The sequence below is a fragment of the Macaca thibetana genome, chromosome 18 (genome assembly GCF_024542745.1).
Source record: "Macaca thibetana thibetana isolate TM-01 chromosome 18, ASM2454274v1, whole genome shotgun sequence".
Classification (NCBI taxonomy): Eukaryota; Metazoa; Chordata; class Mammalia; order Primates; family Cercopithecidae; genus Macaca; species Macaca thibetana.
The window spans coordinates 54,385,637-54,409,657 of record NC_065595.1 but is presented as its reverse complement, the minus strand read 5'-3'; the positions used below and the strand labels follow the sequence as shown (position 1 = coordinate 54,409,657).

The 24,021-nt window shown below is 44.4% G+C and overlaps 1 protein-coding gene across 1 annotated transcript in view; it reads left to right on the top strand.

Annotated features, from left to right (window-relative positions):
- Positions 1–1,444: 1,444 nt before the first annotated feature.
- The window catches only part of TAF4B (TATA-box binding protein associated factor 4b), a 167,431-nt gene continuing 144,854 nt past the window's right edge, over positions 1,445–24,021 (top strand). The window contains exon 1 of the mRNA XM_050767138.1: positions 1,445–2,282. Coding sequence (XP_050623095.1) covers positions 1,940–2,282 — 343 coding nt within the window. The 5' untranslated portion in view covers positions 1,445–1,939. The remainder of the gene's footprint in view (positions 2,283–24,021) is intronic.

Genomic DNA, 24,021 nt, shown 5'->3' with positions numbered 1-24,021 from the left:
GTCTTACTTCCTAGACAGCAGTCTCTTTACTAAAACCACACATACTGGAAGGGGTAAGGGATCTTTCTGAGGTTTCTTCTTCTTCTTCAAAAAAATTATTTATTTAATATATTTAACTGACAAATAATAATTGTATGTATTTATGAGGTATCATGTGATGTTTTCATGTGTCATGAAATAATTAAATCAAACTGACATATTCATCACTTTAACATGATTTGTCCTGAATGGAATCCCATTCATGAGGGCTCCGCCCTTATGATCTAACCACCTTTAAAGGCCCCACCCTCTAATACTATCAACTTCAGCTTTAGCATTTTAACAGTCAGTTGAGGGTATAATCCCAACACTTTGGGAGGCCCAGGCAGGAGTTCAGGAATTGGAGACCAGCCTGAACAACATAAGGAGACCCCGTTTTTGCTAGGCACAGTGGCGCTCCCCTGTAGTTCCAGCTACTCGGCAGTCTGAGGTAGGAGAATAGGAGGATCACTTGAGCCCAGGAGGTGGAGGCTGCAATCAGCCAGTGGTGCCACTGCACTCCAGCCTGGGTGACAGAGTTAGATCCTGTTTCCAAAACAAAACAAAACAAAACAAGAAACACAACAACATTCAGATCATAGCATCTGCCTACTTGTAAAATCTCCTTTCAGTGAAGTGTTGGTTCGTACAAACATACAATATTATGACTTTAGCTTGAAATTAAGGCATCTTCTCTGACTGCATTACAAAGAAGCAAGTTTTTTCATATCGATTCAGTCAACACCTTTTATTTATCCAGATAATGTCTAGGATCGCACTTAATATCTAAGTGCTAGAATCTAATTATATAGGTATCAAAAAGCATTAGGTTTTGAAGACAGACACACAATTTTAATGTTTAGAGGTGACGGAGACATCTACAGCAGCACCAGAGAAGAAAAGATTTTCCATTTAAGATTTTAGGCAGTTTAACTCTAAAATGTGAAAATAGGCACATCTCACACACTATAAAACTATACACCATTTTAATTTTTACAACGTCAATTCTAATTACTAATTTTAGCAACGCTTCAGTAACGCTTCGGTGTGAAGACACCAGAGAAAACCAGTGAAAATGCGTGATTGAATTCTTATTGAGTCACTCTTCTCGGAAATCAGTCCTCCCCATTTTCTCCTTAAAAAATAGAATCCTGGAGATAGTCTAGTCCTGGCTTTTCGAGGAACAAACAACGGGGGACACAGAGAAACACGGATGCCGCAGTTTTCTAAGTGCGGCTTGCCCCTCCCACGTGATAGGTTTCTGGTATCGCCCCTCCTTGCTGGGGATTCAGGGGAAAATTCTAACGCTCCGTGGAGCCGTCCCCAGTGACGTCACGGGCGCGGCTCCGCTCCTTGACCAATCACGCGGCTGGATCCCGGGGAAGCCCGGGGCGGCGGCGGCGGCCTGGGCGCGTGCGCGAGGTCTCCGCGTGGCTATATAAACATGGCTGGCGTGGCCGCGCGGAGGGGCCGTGCCAAACGCGCGTAGGGGTCTATGGGCGCTCTGTGTTCGTAGTTTTGAAATTTCTGGCGGGGGAGCCGCTGCGCAGAGTTAGGCTCGAGGTGCGAGCTACGACCTTCCGGGAGCCGCACGTCCAGGCTCCGCAGCAGCGGGACCCGAGCGTGAGGCGCCGGGCTGAGGCAGCGCACGTGTGAGCGCCGCTGAGGAAGCTGCGAGAGGTCGGGCGGGTGTCGCTCCGGGGGCAGCCCAGGCTCGCGCGGACGGGAGGAAGGTCCGGGACGCGCGTGTCCTGCCGGGCAGCCGGCGCCCGTCACTGGTTTCGCTGCTGCGGCCCCCGCGCCTCTCCCCAGCGATGCTGTGGAGCCCGAACCGCACCGGAGTCGGGTGCCACGCGCCAAGCCTCCCCTCACCTCTGCTCCTGGAACCGCAGCGCCGCAGCTGCTGCTGAGCCCCTGGGGGATGCCCGCCGGCCTCACCGAACCCGCCGGCGCCGCTTCCCCGGCTGCTGTGAGCGCCTCGGGGACCGTGACCATGGCCCCGGCCGGGGCGCTGCCGGTGCGAGTGGAGAGCACTCCTGTGGCCCTGGGCGCCGTGACTAAGGCTCCTGTCAGCGTCTGCGTGGAGCCCACGGCGTCCCAGCCCCTGCAGTCCCCCGTGGGGACCCTGGTGACCAAAGTGGCTCCGGTCAGCGCCCCTCCTAAACTCAGCAGCGGCCCTAGGCTGCCTGCTCCTCAGATAGTCGCCGTGAAAACCCCCAACACCACGACGATCCAGTTTCCTGCTAATTTGCAGCTTCCTCCAGGTATGTTGATCACCCTTTCCAGCCTCGTCTGTCGGTCCAGCTGGCGGTGATGGGAAAAGTCGTAGCCCCAGATTGCTCCTAAAAAAACCTCTGAGCCACGGGAACCTTTCATAATCTTGACTTTACAGTGAACACATTCTTTTTGTGTCATTACTGCGTGGTTTTTCTTTTCATATTTAAGGAAAGAATCTTTTCACCTAAGTCACACGGTAAAAAGCTATATCAAACTAATTTTCGGGGGAGGGCTTTCAGGCACTGACTCTTAGGTGGGGGAGATAATATAGCTAAAGTTAATTTCCATGTGGAGGAAGGACCAGTTTGTACCGTGGATTTCCATACGCTTAGATGTCGAAGTGCGTTGTACTTATTTTGTTAATTATGAATGAATGAATGAACGAATGAGGTATGGTTTCGCTCTGTTGCCCAGTCTGGAGTGCAGTGACGCGATCACGGCTCACTGGAACCTCGAACTCCTGGGCCCAATCGATCCTCCCGCCTCGGCCTCCCAAAGTGCTGGGATTGCAGGTGTGAGCCACCGGGCACGGCCTAACGGTGAAGTTCTTGTGTATTAAAACTGAAAGAGATTTTTAAATTTAACCAAGTCAGAATAGTTTTACCGCTTTCTAGTACCAAGTACGAATAATGCTGTTCCTGCACAATCTTTAAATGTCTTAATGATTCTAACTTTCAATTAGCAGAATCCCTGACTGGGAACACGTGCCACAGTTGACAAACAGATCAGAGTCACGCAATTGTTACAGTTGCAATTGAAGCTGTCCGACGAATGCTACTGTTAATGAGTCACTACTTTCTATCCTAAGGCTTTTTACTCTGTTGGGCTGTATTTCATGATTTCTATAAAGGTTTTGCTTTGTGATAATTTACATATTGTAAATATGCTGAATGATTTTGGGGTGTTCAGTCTTTACTGAAAGTCTCTTGGAATTTGCTTTCTATTAATTTTGTTTAGCAGTTATTGGAACTCTGACCTGCAAAGATGGTAAAAAAAAAAAAGGGGAAGCATTGATTCAAAAGATTCTATAACCCTTAATAAAATGGCAGGGGTCCTTTTTGTATGTAATATTGTTGTTAGTCATACACGTTGTGAATAGATTATGTTTTTCACTTTTTATGAAGTTCTATTTCAGTTTTATATGGTATACAAGGTATGTAAAACTGTTAAGGCAGTGTTACAGCAGTGTGCAGAACCTAATACATTATTTGGCAGTTCTAAATTGTTATTCTACGTTGTTATTCTGCATATATGTTTATAAATTAGTTCTGAATGTGTTAGAATGAAATCACCGCCTAATTTGTTAAACTGTAAATCCTATCTAGTCACTGAAGTTTATTTATAAATAATCAAAAAAAAAAAAGTATTAAGAAAGAACTGTCGGAAAGGCTAAGGCACGAGAATTGCTTGAACCTGGGAGGTGGAGGTTGCAGTAAGCCAAGATACCTTGCCAGTGCACTCCAGCCTGGGCAACAGAGCGAAACTCTGTCCCTCCCCATCCCTTCCCACCCCCCACAAAGAAAGAACTGTCAAGAGTGAAAACTTTCTGGTAAGTGAGAGTGAATCACTTACTGGAGGATTGGGGCCTTACCATGCTAAGCACTTTTAACAAATTATTTATATTCTTTTATTTGTTGGTCATAATAGACAGGTAGCAAATAAGGAAAGAGGTATCTAAGAGTAAATAATTTGTCCAATGCCAGGCAACCCATAGGTGTCAGGGGGAGTTTTAGCTCAGGTCTGTTTAACTCTATTCTTTCCACAACTCTATGCTTATTTTTTTACTTGTATGTGTACGGTATGCGTCATTAAGTGTCAGTAATGAAAGGTGATTCAGAGAACTTTAGATTCCAGTCTTTCATTTTATATACCAAGGAACCAAAACTGAAACTTGGCAGAGTTAAATAGTAGCAAACTAGGACCGTAGTCTAATTATATTCATGGCACTGTATTAAATCATTGCATGCTGTTTACCTCTGAGAAACCCCTACAAAAGAGAGAAAGAAGATAATTTGTCTTTAGGAATTGGTCGTTATAGAGGAAGTGGGGTTTTGCTTTTGGGAATTTCTGCTGACATGTGGCAGAAGGGTGTACTAATTACATCTGTGCTCTTATTGGGCAGGATAAGACAAACAATAATTGAAGAATGAAATGGAAAGACTGATTAAAGTAACTTTTTAAAAACGTTATGAATCTTGTACTATTTCTTTTCTTTCTTTTTTTTTTTTTTTTTCCTGAGACAGAGTGTCACTCTGTTGCCCAGGCTGGAGTGCAGTCGCATGATCTAGGCTTACTGCAACCTCTGCCTCCCAGGTTCAAGCGATTCTCCCGTCTCAGCCTCTCGAGTAGCTGGGATTATAGGCACACACCACCAGGCTCAGCTGATTTCTATATTTTTAGTAGAGATAGGGTTATACCATGTTGGCTAGGCTGGTCTCGAACTCCTGACCTCAAGTGATCTGCCTGCTTTGGCCTCTCAAAGTATTGGGATTACAGGCGTGAGCCACTGCGCCGGCCTGAATCTCGTACTATTTCTTTTGCATACCAAGAATTAGTGCTTGATTACACAAGGGTGCTTATATATGTCAGTTCCTCATTTTCCTAGATAATGAATACTTTAAGTATTTGATTCTCTTTACTTCAGAATTTCATCTATGAACAGAACTGGTTTAAAAAAAAAATATATATATATATATATATATATATATGTGCACCACAGGTTTTTCTAGGGAGCAGGAACTGGAAATAAAAAGTATGCACAAGAGGGTGTTTGAGGAAATATTAATAAAAGGTTTGCAGTAATTTCTTCAATCTTCTCTTTTGTGAACGTGGGGTTTTAGGCTGAACTGTGGTTCTTTCTCTTCTTGATATTCTTCATCTTGTCTATCACCTGTTTGAGAATGATAAGCAAGGACTTGATTCCTTCTTTTAGGTCATCAACTGGGATAAATTCCGCATGATAGTTGTACTGTGCAAAGGTGTGAAAGTTACTTATGAAGCACTGAGGTCCCTTTTCATCAGCTGTCTTCATGCTGAGACAGGGCATAGAATTTGCATCTCCTTTCCCAACTTAGAGATCCAGTCCTTGGATAAGTTCTTTGTTTCCACTCTGTCTTTATCAAAGGGATACAGTGTACATGATCACCACCTCCACAGTTGTCACAGTGCTGCTGGGCTTCAGGAAATGAGGGGTATTCTTTTCAGTGTTCACACACCATCCAGTGGTTGATTTTTAGACTGTAGAGTCAGCATAAAGTGATAGTGGCCATGGCGTTATTCTGTCGGTAGTCAGCCCTCAGGAGAAAGTGCTGGTGCTCCTCTCCTAAGGCTCTTCCTCAAGGTGAGGTTAGGTTCTGCTACGTTTCCATTTGGGTGCCATGCTTTCACCCTCATAGTACTCCCACACTTTGTTTTCTTTTTGATTACAAGGTCCACAGAAGCAGGGACTCTCTGTCACTGTTATTCTCAGGGCCTAGTAAGTTGCACACAGAGAAGGCACTTAAGTATTTGAATGTAGGCATATGTGGAGAGAGTAGGGGGCAATAGGTCTGTAGCCCCTAAGGGATTCTGAGGGCCATCACACATATCAGTGTGTTGAGTTTTGATTTCTTTGCTTATTCTACTTACAAAAGCAGTATATATTCATGTGAAAATCACTAAAATGTGATTTCCACTTCAAAGTATTATAATTAACAAACTTGTGATGTGTTTTTTTTGCCTTTTTTTTTTTTTTTTTTTTTTTGACGGAGTTTCGCTCTTGTTGCCCAGGCTGGAGTGCAATGGTGCGATTTGGCTCACCACAACCTTTGCCTCCCGGGTTCAAGCGATTCTCCTGCCTCAGCCTCCCGAGCACCTGGGATTACAGGCATGCGCCACCACGCTCGGCTAATTTTTGTATTTTTAGTAGAGATGAGGTTTCTTTATGTTGGTCAGGCTGGTCTTGAACTCCCGACCTCAAGTTATCTGCCTGCCTCGACCTCCCAAAATGCTGAGATTACAAGTGTGAGCTGCCCAGCCACTTGTTTTTTTTGGAGACAGTCTCACTCTGTTGCCCAGGTTGGAGTGCAGTGGCACGATCTCAGCTCACTGCAACCTCTGCCTCCCAGGTTCAAGCAATTCTCATGTCTTAGCTGCCAAGTAGCTGGGATTACAGGTGTGTGCCACCACACCAGGCTAATTTTTTTCTTTTTAGTAGAGACAGGATTTTGCTATGTTGGCCAGGCTGATCTTTGAATTCCTGGCCTCAAGTGATGTGCTGATCTCAGCCTCCCAAACTGCTGAGACTACAGGCATGAGCCCCTGCGCCCGGCCTATTGTGTCTTTTAAGTGTTAGTGTGTCTGGAGTTGGTTCCTTCTGGTGGGTTTGTGATCTCGCTGACTTCAAGAATGAAGCTATGACCTTCGTGGTGAGTGTTACAGCTCTTACAGATGGCACAGACCCAAAGAGTGAGCAGTAGCAAGGTTTATTTTGAAGAGCGAAAGAACATAGCTTCCACAGCGTGGAAGGGGACCCGAGCAGGTTGCCGCCGCTGCTGGCTGGGGTGGCCAGCTTTTATTCCCTTATTGGCCCCTCCCATGTTCTGTTTCTTTCCTATCAGAGTGCCCTTTTTTCAGTTCTCTCTGTGATTCGCTACTTCTAGGATCCTGCTGATTGGTGCATTTTGCATTTTACAGAGTGCTGATTGGTGCCTTTTACAGAACTGTGATTGGTGCATTTTACAGAGTGCTGATTGGTGCATTTTACAATCCTCTTGCTAGCTACAGAGCGCTGATTGGTGTGTTTTTACAGAGCACTGATTGGTGCATTTTACAATCCTCTTGTAAGACAGAAAAGTTATCCAAGTCCGCACTCGACCTAGGAAGTCCAGCAGGCTTCACCTCTCAATCCCCCCTCTAAACAGGACACCCCAACTGCTGTTGGGAATTGGGCAATGACCGCTCTAGTTACTTCCTGCTGGATAGGGGCGAAAAAGGGGCCCTGCAGTTGTAGTGTCCTTCAGAGGTGAACTCTCTAGGCCAGTCAAAGGGCCAGTGGGTTGGTCCAGGGGTCCTCAGTAGAAGTTGTGAGTTGAGCTCATTTGGGGTTCCATTTGTAAGACCATCTGTAGCTTGATGACCTCAATCCTGGAGGAAACAAATTGACAAGGAGGTTAAAAACACAGGTCCCGAAGGCGAGTAATAGCAAGATGGCTGTCACAGGACCTAGAAAGGGGAGAAGCCATGTCGCCCAACTCCAGAGTTTGGGATGAGTTTGAAAGGCATTGTTTGATTTCAGAAGCCTTTTCCTGTAAATGCTGGGTGGCATCTCATACTGGTTAGTATAAAAGCAACACTTCCCCTAAGAAGGTACAAAGTCCTCATTTCTCAGTAGTGAGGAGGTCTAGGCCTCAGTGGTTTTGGAGAGTCACTGCTGCCAAAGAGTCTATTTGGGATTGTAGAGTAAGGATAGATTTTGTTATTGTTTGCAAACTGTCTGAGAAATCCTTTGAGAGTGTGTGGTAGTAGGATAATGAAGTAGATAAACTGGCTATTCTGGTTCCTGTAGCGGTGGCCATTCCTAACCCTATAAGTAGCGGTATTAGTTGTATGGCCCTGCGCTGACGGACTTGAATTTTGAGGGGCACTGATAGGGTCTGATTTTCTGGGGCAATGTCAATGTTGGGACTTAGAAAGACTAAGCTGCAGGTGCCTGTCTAGTTGGGAGGCAGATATAGGTTGAAGATCCACATAAGAATAATATGGCTTGGCTGGGTAGACAGAACTGGTTGTGTATGTTAAAAAGGTATATGAATTTGTTGTTTTCATTTTCCCATACTCCTAAAGTACTTGCCAAGGTAGCTCCGGTGAGTGGCTGGAAAGGGGTGTTGGGAGCAAACTGAGTGGCTCCCTGTGTTCTATTTTCCCACTGGAGAAAAAACTATTTTGTATCTACTAGGAAGCATTCAAGAGAGTAATTGAAAGAGGAGATGAGAAGGCATTCACTAGTGGTGGGGGCGCTGCTGCAGGGGGTCCAGAGGTGAATGGTCATGCAGGGAGTATGTTTGCCATTACAAAACCTGAACTGTTTGTTAAGCAGGGAGGAAGTGATGATTTTGGGAGGCCCTGAGAAGCAGACAAACCATCTGAATGGAGCTGTTTGGGTGACTTGGAAGTTGCTATGATCAGTTGGGGCTTGAAGTTGTAGGGTGTAATTATGCTGATGGGATAGTAGGTGCCCCAGGGCCAGGCCTGATAACAGGTTGCGCTGGATGCATAAAGGGGCTTGGAAAGTTAAGATGGTATTTGTGGTTACAGGGCCGTGTATGGGCTTTTAATTGCTCGTGTGAATTATTTCATGAATTAGGACTTTAACCACTTCCTCAGCCTTCTCTGTCTTGCAGTGGAAGGCTTCTGTCCAATTTGTAAAGGTATCAGCACAGATCAACAAGTATTGAAATCCCCTTGACTTAGGCATATGGGTGAAGTCTGACTGCCAGTCCTCTCCAGAATAGTGCCCTATTCTTTGTTCCCCCAGAGGGGCCTTATGATGGACCAAGGGATTATTCCTTTGGCACACCTCACAGACTTTGACTACTTGCTGGATGGTCTGGAGGAGATTTGGCCCTGTAAATAGGGATTTGGCTATTTGATGAGTGTTCTCAATACCTATATGAAAAGTTTGGTGGAGGGTCTTAAGTATTTTCCACTGGCTCACTTTGGGTATGAATACCTTTCCCCCTTCTGTCATTAACCACCCCGAGGGGAGAAAACTGTGCCCCGGTGAAAGTCCCCATTCTGTTTCAGTCGGAGAATACTGGGGCTTAATCTCTTGGAGAGGGTTGTTCCATACCAAGGGTCCTTCCATAGGTATTCCTAACAGGAGGTTCTGCCTGGCAGCAGTTTTGGCCTCAGAGTCTGCCCGATGGTTTCCTTCTGCCTTTTTTCCTTCCCCTTTTTGATGGCTTTGGCAGTGTAAGACTGCCACCTCCCTGGGTTTTTGCACTGCGTGCAATAACTTCATGATTTCCTTGAGGTATTTAATGGGGGTTCCCTCAGAGGTTAGGAACTCCCTTTCTTTCCATATTGCAGCATGGCCATGTAGGATTAGATAAGCATACTTGCTATCTGTATACACATTTATTCTTTTTTCCTTTCCCAGTTCTAAGGCTCGGGTAAGTGCCGCTAGTTCTGCTAGCTGGGTGCTGGTCCCTTGGGGAAGAGGCTTACTTTCAAGTACTGTTACATCACTAACTGTGGCATAACTTGCCCTTCGTATCCCATTCTCCACAAACGGACTTCGTCGATTAAGGTCAGGATTAGCTAAGGGGACTTAAAAGAGATCCTCTTGGGCAGCATAGGTCTGGGCCACAATTTGTTGGCAGTCATGCTCGATTGGTTCTCCATCCTCTGGGAGAAAAGTAGCAGGGTTGAGGGCTGCACACATACATATTTGAAGCACTGGTCCCTTAAGGAGTAGCGCCTGATATCTAAGCGGGCAGTTGTCTGATAGCCATAAACTTCCTTTGGCACCTAGTATGCCATTTACATCATGAGTAGTACAGACAGTGAGATCCTTTCCTTGTATTATTTTGATAGCCTCTGATACTAAGATGGTCACCACCACAGCTACCTGTAAACAGTGAGACCAGTCTTTTAGTACTACATCAATTTCCATACTTAGGTGTGCCACTGGTTGTGAGATTGTCCCATGAGTTTGAGTAAGTGCTCCAAGAGCTATTCCCACTCTCTGTGGCATATAAAGAGCAGCTTTGTCCTGTGGGAAGGCTTAAGGCTGGAGCTTGTTCTAGGGCCTGCTTTAAGGTTTTGAAGGCTATTTTTGCCTCTGGTTCCCATTCTACTAGATACAGTATTTGCCCTCTGGGTCTCCTTGATTAGTGTATGGAGTGGCCTGGCCATCTTGCTGTAGCCGGGGATCTGTAGTTGGCAAAAGCTGGTGATCCCATGGAACCCCTGCAACTGTTTTAATGTCCTAGGGCAAGGATAAGCCAGTATAGGTTGTATTCGTTCCTTGCTGAGGGCCCTGGTTGCTCTGGCTAAGATTAGGCTTAGATATTTGACTTGTTGTAGGCAGAGCTGGGCCTTCAATTTAGACGCCTTGTACCCTTGCTTAGCTAGAAAGTTCAAGAGATCTAGAGTAGCCTGCTGGCATGAGGCTTCTGAACTGGTAGCCAAAAGTAAATCATCCACATACTGAAGGACCAGAGTGCCCGGACTTGAGAAGTGGCCTAGATCTTGGGCCAGTGCCTGACCAAACAGATGAGGGGTATCCCTAAACCGTTGAGGCAAGACTGTCCACGTAAGTTGGGATGTGTGGTCTGTGGGATCCTCAAAGGCAAAGAGAAACTGGGAGTCAGAGTGCAGGGGAATGCAGAAGAAGGCATCCTTGAGGTCCAGAACAGTGAACCATTCTGCTTCCTGTGGTATTTGAGAGAGCAGAGTATGGGGTTGGGTACAACTGCATATAGAGGAATTACTGCCTCATTGATGAGTCTAAGATCTTGCACTAGTCTCCACTGACTGTTTGGTTTTTGTACTCCTAAGAATTGTGGTGTTGCAGGGACTGCTGCATTTTCTTACGAAGCCTTGAGCTTTTAAATGTCTAACAATATCCTGTAATCCTTTATGAGCTTCAGGCCTTAAGGGATATTGCCTTTGATAAGGAAAAGTGGTGGGGTCTTTTAGCCTGATTTGGACTGAGTGGCATTTTTTGTCCTTCAAATTGTCCTTCCAATGCCCAGATTTCAGGGTTGATTCCCTCCTCAAGTAGGGGACAACAAATGGGTAACTGGTTTCCCATATTCATGCAGGTAATAACTCCAGCTTTGGCTAATATGTCCCTCCTAATAAGGGTGTGGGACTTTCAGGCATAACAAGAAAGGCGTGTGAAAAGAGCAAAGTCTCCCAATTACAACTGAGCAGGTGGGAGTAATACCTGGTTACAGGCTCTCCCAGGATTCCTCAGATGGTAATGGACCTTGAGGTTGGCTGCCTGGGGCAGGAGATTAACACTGAGAAGGCTGCGCTGGTGTCCAGGAGGAAGTCAATTTCCTGGTCCTTGATGGTTAAATTTACCGGGGCTCAGTGAGGTTGATGTTGTGAGCTGGTGCTTGCCCTGAGCACCCTGAGTCCTGTTGTTGGATCATCTGGTTGGGGGCTCCTGTCTCAGAGAACCTTTGTTTTCTAGGGCAGTGTGCCTTCCAGGGATTGCCTTGGCATAGTGGACATGGGTGAGGGGGCAGCTTGTTTCTCATTGGACAATGTTTTTTACAGTGTCCTTGCAAACCACACTGATAACAAGCCCTACCGGGTTATTGCCCTGCTCCATTTTCTGTCCTCCGTGAACCATCAAGGTTTGTTTGTCTGAGGGCCATGACTAAGGCTGCGGCCTTTCTCTTATCTCGCTTTTCCTTTTCGTCCTGTTCCTCTTGGTCCCTATTATAGAACACTGAGGTTGCCAGGTTTAATAATGCCTCCAGATTTTGTTCAGGGCCCAGGGGTCGCTTTTGGAGCTTTCTCCTCATATCTGCAGCTGATTGCATAATAAACTTACCTTTGAGGATGAATTAACCCTCGAGGGAGTTGGGTGACAGGGGAGTATATTTTCTTAAGGCCTCCCATAGCTGCTTTCGGAAGGCAGTAAGATTTTCTTCCTTTTCCGGAATTATGGTGGACATCATTGAATAATTCATGGGCTTTTTCCTAATTCTCCTTAGTCCTTCTAGAACACGGGTCAACAGATGTTTGTGATTCCAGTCCCCATGATCTGAGTCTAGATCCCAGTGGGGATCCATACTGGGGATGGCTTGCTGACCGGTAGGGAATTTGTCCTTTTCTTTGGCTGTCATTCTATCATTTACTTGACTAAGAGACCAGGTATCTCCAAACTCTCGGGCTGCAGCTAAAGCACATTCTTCTCATTAAAGGCCAGGGTTTGATCTAACAATAGCATGACATCTCTCCAAGTGAAGTTGAAGGTTTGCCCTAGACCTTGTAGGACATCGGTATACCTATCAGGATTATCTGAAAACTTCCCCAGGTCTACCTTCATCTGCTTTAAATCAGAGAGGGAGAAGGGACATGTACCTGGGTTGGGCCAAATTCCCCTCCCCCTACAGCTTGAAGGGGACATAACCGATAGCCTGGGGGGTTTTGCGGTCCCTTGGAGATTTCTTGCTGTTTCCTTCTGGGTGGGGGAGATAAGAGGAGGCTTATCATTAATAGGAAGGGGAGCTGTAGGGAGGCTAGGATATGGAGGTAAGCTGAGAGGTCCTCCTGTGGGATGTGGATTGCAAGCTTTGCATAGTTGTGGATTATCCTTCAATGAAAAGAAAGCTTGAACATAAGGTGTTTCACTCCATTTGCCTTCCCTCTTACAGAAAAGGTCAAACTGCAGGATAGTATTGTAATTTATACTTCCCTCAGTTGGCCATTTTTCCCCATCAGAGAGAGAATATTGGGGCCAGGCGTAGTGCAGAAAAAAATAAGCCACTTCTTTTTCAGGGTTTTTGGGTCAAATTGGTTCCAATGGCTTAGGATACATTTTAAGGGTGAGCCTGTTGATGCCTGAGTGTTTTCCGTCTGAAAGAAAAAACCGCCCATGTATTTTTTTTTTCTCCCCCTACCCAAGACCCACACGGTCCCTGGACCCTGCTGTTTGGAATAGTTGTGCTCACCGAAGCAACAGCGGAAACACTGGTTTTCCTCCTAGACCACAAAGGGGACCAAGGAAGGTCGGATTTAGTGGCATTCTCGAAAACCTGTACCCTTGCCTTTCCTCTTAGACCACAAAGAGGACCAAGAAAAATCGGATTTAGTGGCCTTTACTGACACATTCTCGAAAACCTGTTAGAGTCCTAAGCATTTTCTCTTGTTGGTATTGGGACCTTACTCTTGTCCTATAAAGATGATATGCCTCAAAATGGAGTGGAGGGTCATACCCCGAGGGAGGGAAGGGATCTCCAGGGTTGGAAGAGTGACGCTTTTTGTCCTCTCTTCTTATCATATGAATAGGAAGGATATAATTTCTGAGGCTCCCCATATCCTAGCTTCGGAAATAGCCTTTGTTAGGTCTGCTAGTCTGAGGAGGGATCTTAAAATTCCAGATAGTCCCCCCTCTGTGAAGGGGCTTTGGGCAAAAATTATGTCTTTGATCAGTGAGCCCGCGTGTCTAAAGAAGGGAACAGAGTCCTGAAATTAATTATTTATTATGAACAATGAACTAATATTTATACCTTTTTTAAATTACACTTTAAGTTCTAGGGTACATGTGCACAACGTGCAGGTTTGTTACTCACGCATACATATGCCATGTTGATGTGCTGCACCCATTAACTCGTCATTTATATTAGGTATATCTCCTAATGCTATCCCTCCCACCTCCTTCCACTCCACGACAGGTCCCAGTGTGTAATGTTCTCCACCCTGTGTCCAAGGGTTCTCATTGTTTAATTCCCACCTATGAATGAGAATATGCAGTGTTTGGTTTTCTGTCCTCATGAAATTTTGCTCAGAATGATGGTTTCCAGCTTCATCCATGTCCCTACAAAGGACATGAACTCATCCTTTTTTATGACTGCATAGTATTCCATGGTGGATATGTGCCACATTTTCTTAATCTGGTCTATCATTGATGGACATTTGGATTGGTTCCAAGTTTTTGCTATTGTGAATAGTGCCGCAATAAACATAACGTGTGCATGTGTCTGTATAGCAGCATGATTTATATTCCTTTGAGTATATACCCAGTAATGGGAAGACTGGGTCAATGGTATTTCTAGTTCTAGATCCTTGAGGAATCGCCACACTGTCTTCCACAATGGTTGAACTAGTTTACAGTTCCACCAACAGTGTAAAAGTGTTCCTATTTCTCCACATCCTCTCCAGCACCTGTTGTTTCCTGACTTTTTGATGATTGCCATTCTAACTGCTGTGAGATGGTATCTCATTGTGGTTTTGATTTGCATTTCTCTGATGGCCAGTGATGATGAGCATTTTTTCATGTGTCTGTTGGCTGCATAAATGTCTTCTTTTGAGAAGTGTCTGTTCATATCCTTTGCCCACTTTTTGGTGGGGTTGTTTGATTTTTTTCTTGTAAATTTATTTTAAGTTCTTTGTAGATTCTGGATATTAACCCTTTGTCAGATGGGTAGATTGTGAAAATTTTCTCCCATTCTGTAGGTTCACTCTGATGGTAGTTTCTTTTGCTGTGCAGAAACTCTTTAGTTTAATTAGATTCCATTTGTCAATTTTGGCTTTTGTTGCAATTGCTTTTGGTGTTTTAGACATGAAGTCCTTGCCCATGCCTATGTCCTGAATGGTATTGCCTAGGTTTTCTTCTAGGGTTTTTATGGTTTTAAGTCTTTAATCCATCTTGAATTAATTTTTGTATAAGGTGTAAGGAAGGGATCCAATTTCAGCTTTCTACATATGGCTAGCCAGTTTTCTCAGCACCATTTATTAAATAGGGAATCCTTTCCCCATTTCTTTTTTTGGTCAGGTTTGTCAAAGATCAGATGATTGTAGATGTGTGGTATTATTTCTGAGGGCTCTGTTCTGTTCCATTGGTCTGTATCTCTGTTTTGGTACCAGTACCATGCTGTTTTGGTTACTGTAGCCTTGTAGTATAGTTTGAAGTCAGGTAGTGTGATGCCTCCAGCTTTGTTCTTTTGGCTTAGGATTGTCTTGGCAATGCGGGCTCTTTTTTAGTTCCATATGAACTTTAAAGTAGTTTTTCCAATTCTGTGAAGAAAGTCACTGGTAGCTTGATGGGGATGGAATTGAATCTACAAATTACTTTGGGCAGTATGACCATTTTCATGATATTGATTCTTCCTATCCATGAGCATGGAATGTTCTTCCATTTGTTTGTATCCTCTTTTATTTCACTGAGCAGTGGTTTGTAGTTCTCCTCGAAGAGGTCCTTCACATCCCTTGTAAGTTGGATTCCTAGTATTTTATTCTCCTTGAAGCAATTGTGAATGGGAGTTCACTCACGATTTGGCTGTCTGTCTGTTACTGGTATATAGGAATGCTTGTGATTTTTGCACATTGATTTTGTATCCTAAGACTTTGCTGAAGTTGCTTATCAGCTTAAGGAGATTTTGGGCTGAGACGATGGAGTTTTCTAAATATACGATCATGTCATCTGCAAACAGGGACAATTTGACTTCCTCTTTTCCTAATTGAATACCCTTTATTTCTTTCTCTTGCCTGATTGCTCTGGCCAGAACTTCCAACACTGTGTTGAATAGGAGTGGTGAGAGAGGGCATCCCTGTCTTGTGCCAGTTTTCAAAGGGAATGCTTCCAGTTTTTGCCCATTCAGTATGGTATTGGCTGTGGGTTTGTTATAAATAGCTCTTATTATTTTGAGATACATCCCATCAATACCTCTCAATACAATTATTGAGAGATTTTAGCATGAAGGACTTTTGAAATTTAAGGTCTTTTCTGCATCTATTGAGATAATCATATGGTTTTTGTCTTTGGTTCTGTTTATATGCTGGATTACGTTTATTGATTGGCGTATGTTGAACCAGCCTTGCATCCCAGGGATGAAACCAACTTGATCGTGGTGGATAAGCTTTTTGATGTGCTGCTGGATTCGGTTTGCCAGTATTTTATTGAGGATTTCTGCATTGATGTTCATCAGGGATATTGGTCTAAAATTCTCTTTTTTTGTTGAGTCTCTGCCAGGCTTTGGTATCAGGATAATGCTGGTCTCATAAAATGCGTTAGGGAGGATTCCGTCTTTTTCTGTTGATTGGAATAGTTTCAGAAGGAATGGTGCCAGCTCCTCTTTGTACCTCTGGTAGAATTCAGCTGTGAATCCGTCTGGTCCTGGACTTTTTTTGGTTGGTAGGCTATTAATTATTGCCTCAATTTCAGAGCCTGTTATTGGTCTATTCAGGGATTCAACTTCCTGGTTTAGTCTTGGGAGGGTGTATGTGTCCAGGAATTTATCCATTTCTTCTGGATTTTCTAGTTTATTTGTGTAGAGGTGTTTATAGTATTTTCTGATGGTAGTTTGTATTTCTGTGGGATCGGTGGTGATATCCCCTTTATCATTTTTTATTGCATCTATTTGATTCTTCTCTCTTTTCTTCTTTATTAGTCTTGCTAGAGGTCTCTCAATTTTGTTGATCTTTTCAAAAAACCAGCTCCTGGATTCATTGATTTTTTGAAGGGTTTTTTGTATCTCTATCTCCTTCAGTTCAGCTCTGATCTTACTTATTTCTTGCCTTCTGCTAGCTTTTGAACGTGTTTGCTCTTGCTTCTCTAGTTCTTTTAATTGTGATGTTAGGGTGTGGTGTCAATTTTAGATCTTTCCTGCTTTCTCTTGTGGGCATTTAGTGCTATAAATTTCCCTCTACACACTGCTTTAAATGTGTCCCAGAGATTCTGGTATGTTGTGTCTTTGTTCTTCTTAGTTTCAAAGAACATCTTTATTTTTGCCTTCATTTCGTTATGCACCCAGTAGTCATTCAGGAGCAGGTTGTTCAGTTTCCATGTAGTTGAGCGGTTTTGATTGAGTTTCTTAATCCTGAGTTCTAGTTTGATTGCACTGTAGTCTGCGAGACAGTTTGTTATAATTTCTGTTATTTTACATTTGCTGAGGAGTGCTTTACTTCCAACTATGTGGTCAATTTTGGAATAAGTGTGATGTGTATATGCTGTTCATTTGGGTTAGAGAGTTCTGTAGATGTCTATCAGGTCCGCTTGATGCAGAACTGAGTTCAATTCCTGGATATCCTTGTTAACGTTCTGTCTTGTTGATCTGTCTGATGTTGACAGTGGGGTGTTAAAGTTTCCCATTATTATTGTGTGGGAGTCAAAGTCTCTTTGTAGGTCTCTAAGGACTTGCTTTATGAATCTGGGTGTTCCTGTATTGGGTGCATATATATTTAGGTTAGCTCTTCTTTTTTTTTTGAGACGGAGTCTCGCTCTGCCGCCCAGGCTGGAGTGCAGTGGCCGGATTTCAGCTCACTGCAAGCTCCGCCTCCCGGGTTCACGCCATTCTCCTGCCTCAGCCTCCCGAGTAGTTGGGACTACAGGCGCCTGCCACCGCGCCCGGCTAGATTTTTGTATTTTTTAGTAGAGACGGGGTTTCACCGTGTTAGCCAGGATGGTCTCGATCTCCTGGCCTCGTGATCCGCCCGTCTCGGCCTCCCAAAAGGTTAGCTCTTCTTGTTTAATTGATCCCTTTACCATTATGTAATGGCCTTCTTTGTCTCTTTTGATCTTTGTTGGTTTAAAGTCTGTTTTATCAGAGACTAGGATTGCAACCCCTGCCTTTTTTTGTTTTCTATTTGCTTGGTAGATCTTCCTGCATCCCATTATTTTGAGCCTATGTGTGTCTCTGCATGTGAGATGGGTCTCCTGAATACAGCAAACTGATGGTCTTGACTCTTTATCCAATTTGCCAGTCTCTGTCTTTTCATTGGAGCATTTAGCCCATTTACATTTAAGGTTAATACTGTTATGTGTGAACTTGATCCTTTCGTGATGTTAGCTGGTTATTTTGCTCGTTAGTTGATGCAGTTTCTTCCTTGCATCGATGGTCTTTAAAATGTGGCATGTTTTTGCAGTGGCTGGTACCGGTTTTTCCTTTCCATGTTTAGTGCTTCCTTCAGGAGCTCTTGTAGGGCAGGCCTGGTGGTGACAAAATCTGTCAGCATTTGCTTGTATGTAAAGGATTTTATTTCTCCTTCACTTAGGAAGCTTAGTTTAGCTGGATATGAAATTCTGGGTTGAAAATTCCTTTCTTTAAAAATGTCGAATATTGGCCCCCACTCTCTTCTGGCTTGTAGGGTTTCTGCCGAGAGATCCACTGTTATTCTGATGGGCTTCCCTTTTTGGGTAACCCGACCTTTCTCTCTGGCTGCCCTTAACATTTTTTCCTTCATTTCAACTTTGGTGAATCTGACAATTATGTGTCTTGGAGTTGCTCTTCTCGAGGAGTATCTTGGTGGCATTCTCTGTATTTCCTGAATTTGAATGTTGATCTGCCTTGCTAGGTTGGGGAAGTTCTCCTGGATAATATCCTGCAGAGTGTTTTCTCACTTGGTTCCATTCTCCCCGTCACTTTCAGGTACACCAATCAGACATAGATTTGGTCTTTTCACATAGTCCCGTATTTCTCAGAGGCTTTGTTCATTTCTTTTTACTATTTTTTTCTCTAAACTTCTCTTCTGGCTTCATTTTATTCATTTGATTTTTAATCACTGATAGTCTTTCTACCACTTGATTGAATCAGCTACTGAAGCCTGTGCATGCGTCACATAGTTCTTGTGCCATGGTTTTCAGCTCCACCAGGTCGTTTATGGTCTTCTCTACGCTGTATATTCTAGTTAGCCACTCATGTAATCTTTTTTCAAGGTTTTTGGGTTCTTTGTGATGGGTTCGAACATCCTCCTTTAGCTCAAAGAAGTTTGTTATTACTGATCGCCTGAAGCCTCCTTCTCTCAACTCGTCAAAGTCATTCTCTGTCCAGCTTCGTTCCGTTGCTGGTGAGGAGCTGCATTCCTTTGGAGGAGAAGAGGTGCTCTGAATTTTAGAATTTTCAGCTCTTCTGCTCTAGTTTCTCCCCATCTTTGTGGTTTTATCTACCTTTGGTCTTTGATGATGGTGACGTACATATGGGGTTTTGGTGTGGATGTCCTTTCTGTTTGTTAGTTTTCTTTCTAACAGTCAGGACCCTCAGCTGCAGGTCTGTTGGAGTTTGCTGGAGGTCCACTGCAGACCCTGTTTGCCTGAGTATCACCAGTGGAGGTTGCAGAATGGCAAATATTGCAGAACGGCAAATGTTGCTGCCTGATCCTTCCTCTGGAAGCTCCGTCTCAGAGGGGCACACAGCTGTATGAGGTTTCAGTCGGCCCCTACTGGGAAGTGCCTCTGAGTTAGGCTACTCGGGGATCAGGAACCCACTTGAGGAGGCAGTCTGTCTGCTCTCAGATCTCAAACTCCGTGCTAGGAGAACCACTACTCTCTTCAAAGCTGTCAGACAGGGACGTTTAAGTCTGCAGAAGTTTCTGATACCTTTTGTTCCGCCATGCCCTGCCCCCAGAGGTGGAGTCTACAGAGGCAGGTGGGCCTCCTTGAGCTGTGGTGGGCTCCTCCCAGTTCAAGTTTCCCGGCCGCTTTGTTTACCTACTCAAACCTCAGCAATGGCAAACGCCCCTCCCCCAGCCTTGCTGCTGCCTGACAGTTTGATCTCAGACTGCTGTACTAGCAGTGAGTGAGGCTGCATGGCGTGGGGACCTCTGAGCCAGGCACGGAATAAAATCCCCTGGTGTGCTGTTTGCTAAGACTGTTGGAAAAAACACAGTATTAGGGTGGGAGTGTCCCAATTTTCCAGGTACGGTGTGTCACAGCTTCCCTTGGATTCCTGGGAAAGGGAATTCCCCTACCCCTTGCGCTTCCCGGGTGAGGCAATGCCCCCCCAGCTTCAGCTCACATGCCATGGGCTGCACCCACTGTCCAACAAGCCCGAGTGAGATGAACCTGGTACGTCAGTTGGAAATGCAGAAATCACTGGTCTTATGCATCACTCACCCTGGGAGCTGTAGACTGGAGCTGTTCCTATTTGGCCGTCTCGGAGCCTCCCCCCAAAATTTATACTAGCAATCATTCTTATAAGAGAAACTGGAAGAGCACCAGGGACAGGTAGTGATTTTTAGAAGCGGGACTAGCCTCGGAGAAGAGAGGTGGGAGGAAGTTTTTCTCACAGGTGTTAGGACCCATGAGGCAAGGGTCAGGATAGATTGGATAGATGGGCTAGTCTTGCTTGGGCTACGTAACTTTGAGAGTTCCACTCATGGCTGTAGGGTCAACCACCTTTTTGTGGGGATCCCAGAGCTGGATGTCTTTCCTCTCTGTCAACCCTTGGCTCAGCCCAGAAGTACAGGAAAAGTGGAAGCTGGTTCCAGGCAAACCAACGCTCTCAACTCCAAAGAGTCTGGAGTTGTTAGAGAGCCCTTTCCCAGAAAACCTGACACTGAGTCTTTAGTCCTGTGGCCACGCTAGTCACTTTTAACTGGCCAACAGGTGCCCAGTGTTTAGCCCTCGAATTCTAAGGAAAAATGGGACAGAATAGCAAGCAAAAGGTGTCTGATGGTACTCACCACATGGCGATATCCTGAATGAGTCCCCAAGATGTGTCCAGAGTTGGTTCCTTCTAGCGGGTTCATGGTCTCGCTGACTTCAAGAATGAAGCTGTAGACCTTCGCGGTGAGTGTTACAGCTTAAAGATGGCACAGATCCATAGAGTGAGCGGTAGCAAGGTTTATTGTGAAGAGTGAAAGAACAAAGCTTCTACAGTGTGGAAGGGGACCTGAGCGGGTTGCCGCTGCTGGGTGGGGTGGCCAACTTTTATTCCCTCATTGGCCCCTCCTATGTTCCATTTCTGCTGTATCAGAGTGCCCTTTTTTTCAATCTTTCCTGCAATTGGCTACTTATAGGATCCTGCTGATTGGTGCATTTTGCAGAGTGCTGATTGGTGCATTTTACAGAACGCTGATTGGTGCATTTTACAACCCTCTTGCTAGCTACAGAGCACTGATATGTGCATTTTTGCAGAGCACTGATTGGTGCATTTTACTGTCCTCTTGTAAGACAGAAAAGTTCTCCAAATCCGCACTTGACCCAGGAAGTCCAGATGGCTTCACCTCTCATTAGTACCTATAACTGCTTCATTTTTTCAACTGCATAGTAGTCCACTGTATTGACATAATATTGTTTTTTGTCCACTTGCCTATTTGCAGGCATTGATACTATTTGAACTACTTTCTGCTGTTACAAATGATGCTGTGATAAACGTCTTTGCATGTATATTTTTGTGCAGTTTGGAAATGTGGATTTTTATAGGATAAATTGCTAGAAGTGGAATTGTTGGTTCAAATGGAAATATTTCAATAGGCATTGCTCAATTCTGCTCTCCAAATACTGTTTAAATATGTAATCAACAGTATTAATACTTAATTTTAGAAAACTACCCATGGAATCTAAGAAGTCATTTTTCAGACATTAATTAATGGTAAGAGTTTATGAGCGTTGTTATTGAGGGGGAAGGTAGGATTTGAATGTAGAGATATGTAGGCTGGATGATATTACCAGTGTAAGGATTTGTTACTTACTGAATGACTATGGTTAAGAAGGCTTTTGTTACCTTGAAGTAAACTAGGTATATGATACATAGTTGCCTAGAAGGTTCAGTCCAAGACCACAGAATAAGGCCTAGATGGTATGCCAATCAAGTTTGTAGATAATAATGGGCTCGGAGGGTTGGCTTTTTGTGGAATGTAATAGAGTATAGCAACATAGGAGAGAACATTGTTCCTGGAGTTTGAATCCCAGCTCTACCACTTGATAGCTTTGTAATCTTGGGCAAGTTATTAATCTCATTGTTTTTGTGTTTTTATTTATTTATTTATTTATTTATTTATTTATTTATTTATTTTTAGATGGAGTCTCACTCTGTCGCCTAGGCTGGAGCACAGTGGTGCGATTTCGGCTCACTGCAACCTCCGCCTCCTGGGTTCAAGCGATTCTCCCTGCCTCAGCCTCCCAAGTAGCTGGGACAACAGGCACACCACACCTGGCTAATTTTTTACTTTTAGTAGAGATGGGGTTTTACCATGTTGGCCACGCTGGTCTTGAACTCCTGACCTCAGTTGATCCACCCGCCTCAGCCTCCCAAAGTGCTGGGATTACAGGTGTGAGCCACCGCACCCAGCCTAATCTCATTCTTTTTTGTGTGTGTGTGTGTTTTGAGACAGAGTTTTGCTCTTGTTGCCCAGGTTGGAGTGCAATGGCGTGATTTCACCTCACTGCAACCCCACCCCCACCCCACCTGGGTTCAAGTGGTTCTCCTGCCTCAGCCTCCTGAGTAGCTGGGATTAAGGCAAGTGCCACCATGCCCAGTTAATTTTATATTTTTAGTAGACATGGAGTTTCTCCATGTTGGTCAGGCTGGTCTTGAACTCCTCATCTTAGGTGATCCACCTGCCTTGGCCTCCCAAAGTGCTGGGATTAGAGGTGTGAGCCACCATGCCTGGCCTAATCTCATTCTTAATGTTAGCTATATTGTTTCTAAAATATGGTTAATACCTTCTTAAAAATATCATAAGTGTTAAATAAAATAAGTATACAGAGTCTGCATATCGCAGAACTCTGAGGAACACCATTTATGTGGAATACAATGTTGTACAGCAGAAATGTCATGAATATTTAAGGTACTTATACAGCATTTGGTGATAGGTACTCTGTGGTTGCTATTTAGCTAACATGTATGAGAATAACAGCAAATTCTCAGCAGTCTAAAAGCACGGGTCTTTAAGTTACCTCAGTGCCTACCTATCCCTATTTTTAAAATTAAAATTATGATGCTTATTGTAGAAAATTTGGAAAACAGAAAAATTACACAAAAATATTACCCTCCCCCCAAAGTTTTGAGTGTATTTTAAAACTCTTCTTTTAAAAAAAAAAAAAAGACAGGGCTGGGCATGGTGACTCACACCTTGTAATCCCAGCACTTTGGGAGGCCGAGGCAGGCAGATCACTTGTGGTCAGGAGTTCAAGACCAGCCTCGCCAACATAGCAAAATCTTGTCTCTACTGAAAGTACAAAAACAAGCCAGGCATTGTGGGGCATACCTCTAATCCCAGGTACTCAGGAGACTGAGGCACGAGAATCACTTGAGCCCAGATGTATGCTGTGAGCCGAGAGTGTGCCTCTGCACTCCAGCCTGGGCAACAGAACAAGACTCTGTCTCAAAAAAAAAAAAAAAAAAAAAAAGAAAAAATTGAGACAGGGTCTTGCTCTGTCACCCAGACTGGAGTGCATTAGTACAATCAGGGCTTACTTCAGCCTGACTTCCCTAGCACAAGCAATTCTCCAATGTCACCCACCTGAGTAACTGGGACTACAGATGTGCCTCACTATGCCCAGCTAATTTTTTTTTTTTTTTTGGTACATTTGGGATCTCACTGTTTCCCAGGCTGGCCTTGAACTCCTGGGCTCAGGCGACCTTCCTGTGTTGGCCTCCTAAAGTGTTGGGATTACAGGCGTGAACCACTGCACCTGGCCCCTAATCTCTTTAAATGTCATCTTTATTGAGGTAAAATTTTTGTTAAAAAAGAGGAACCTAGGCTGGGCGTGGTGGCTCACGCCTGTAATCCCAGCACTTTGGGAGGCCGAGGTGGGTGTATCATGAGGTCAGGAGATCAAGACCATCCTGGCCAACATGCTGAAACACCGTCTCTACTAAAAATACAAAAATTAGCTGGGCATGGTGGCGCATGCCTGTAATCCCAGCTACTCTGGAGGCTGAGGCAGGAGGATTGCTTGAACCAGGGAGTTGGAGGTTGCAGTGAGCCGAGATTGCGCAACTGCACTCCAACCTGGTGACAGAGCAAGACTCCGTATCAAAAAGAAAAAAAGAGGAACCTGGCTTGGCAGGTTGGCTCATGCCTGTAATCCCAGTGAGGAAAGAGAGAAACCCTCTCATATTGTTTTATATTGTTTTATACTCAGTACCTGTTTTAAGAAAAAACAATGAAGTAAAACCAAAGACAGGCAGCCCGGCGCCAGGCCTGGAACCAGGCCTAGGTCTGCCTGGCCTAATCCTAGTAGTTAAAAATCAATTTATGACTTAGAAACCGATGTTCCTGACATTGTATAGAAGAACATTGTAAAACTCCCGGCCCTGTTCTGTTTCTTTCTGACTACCA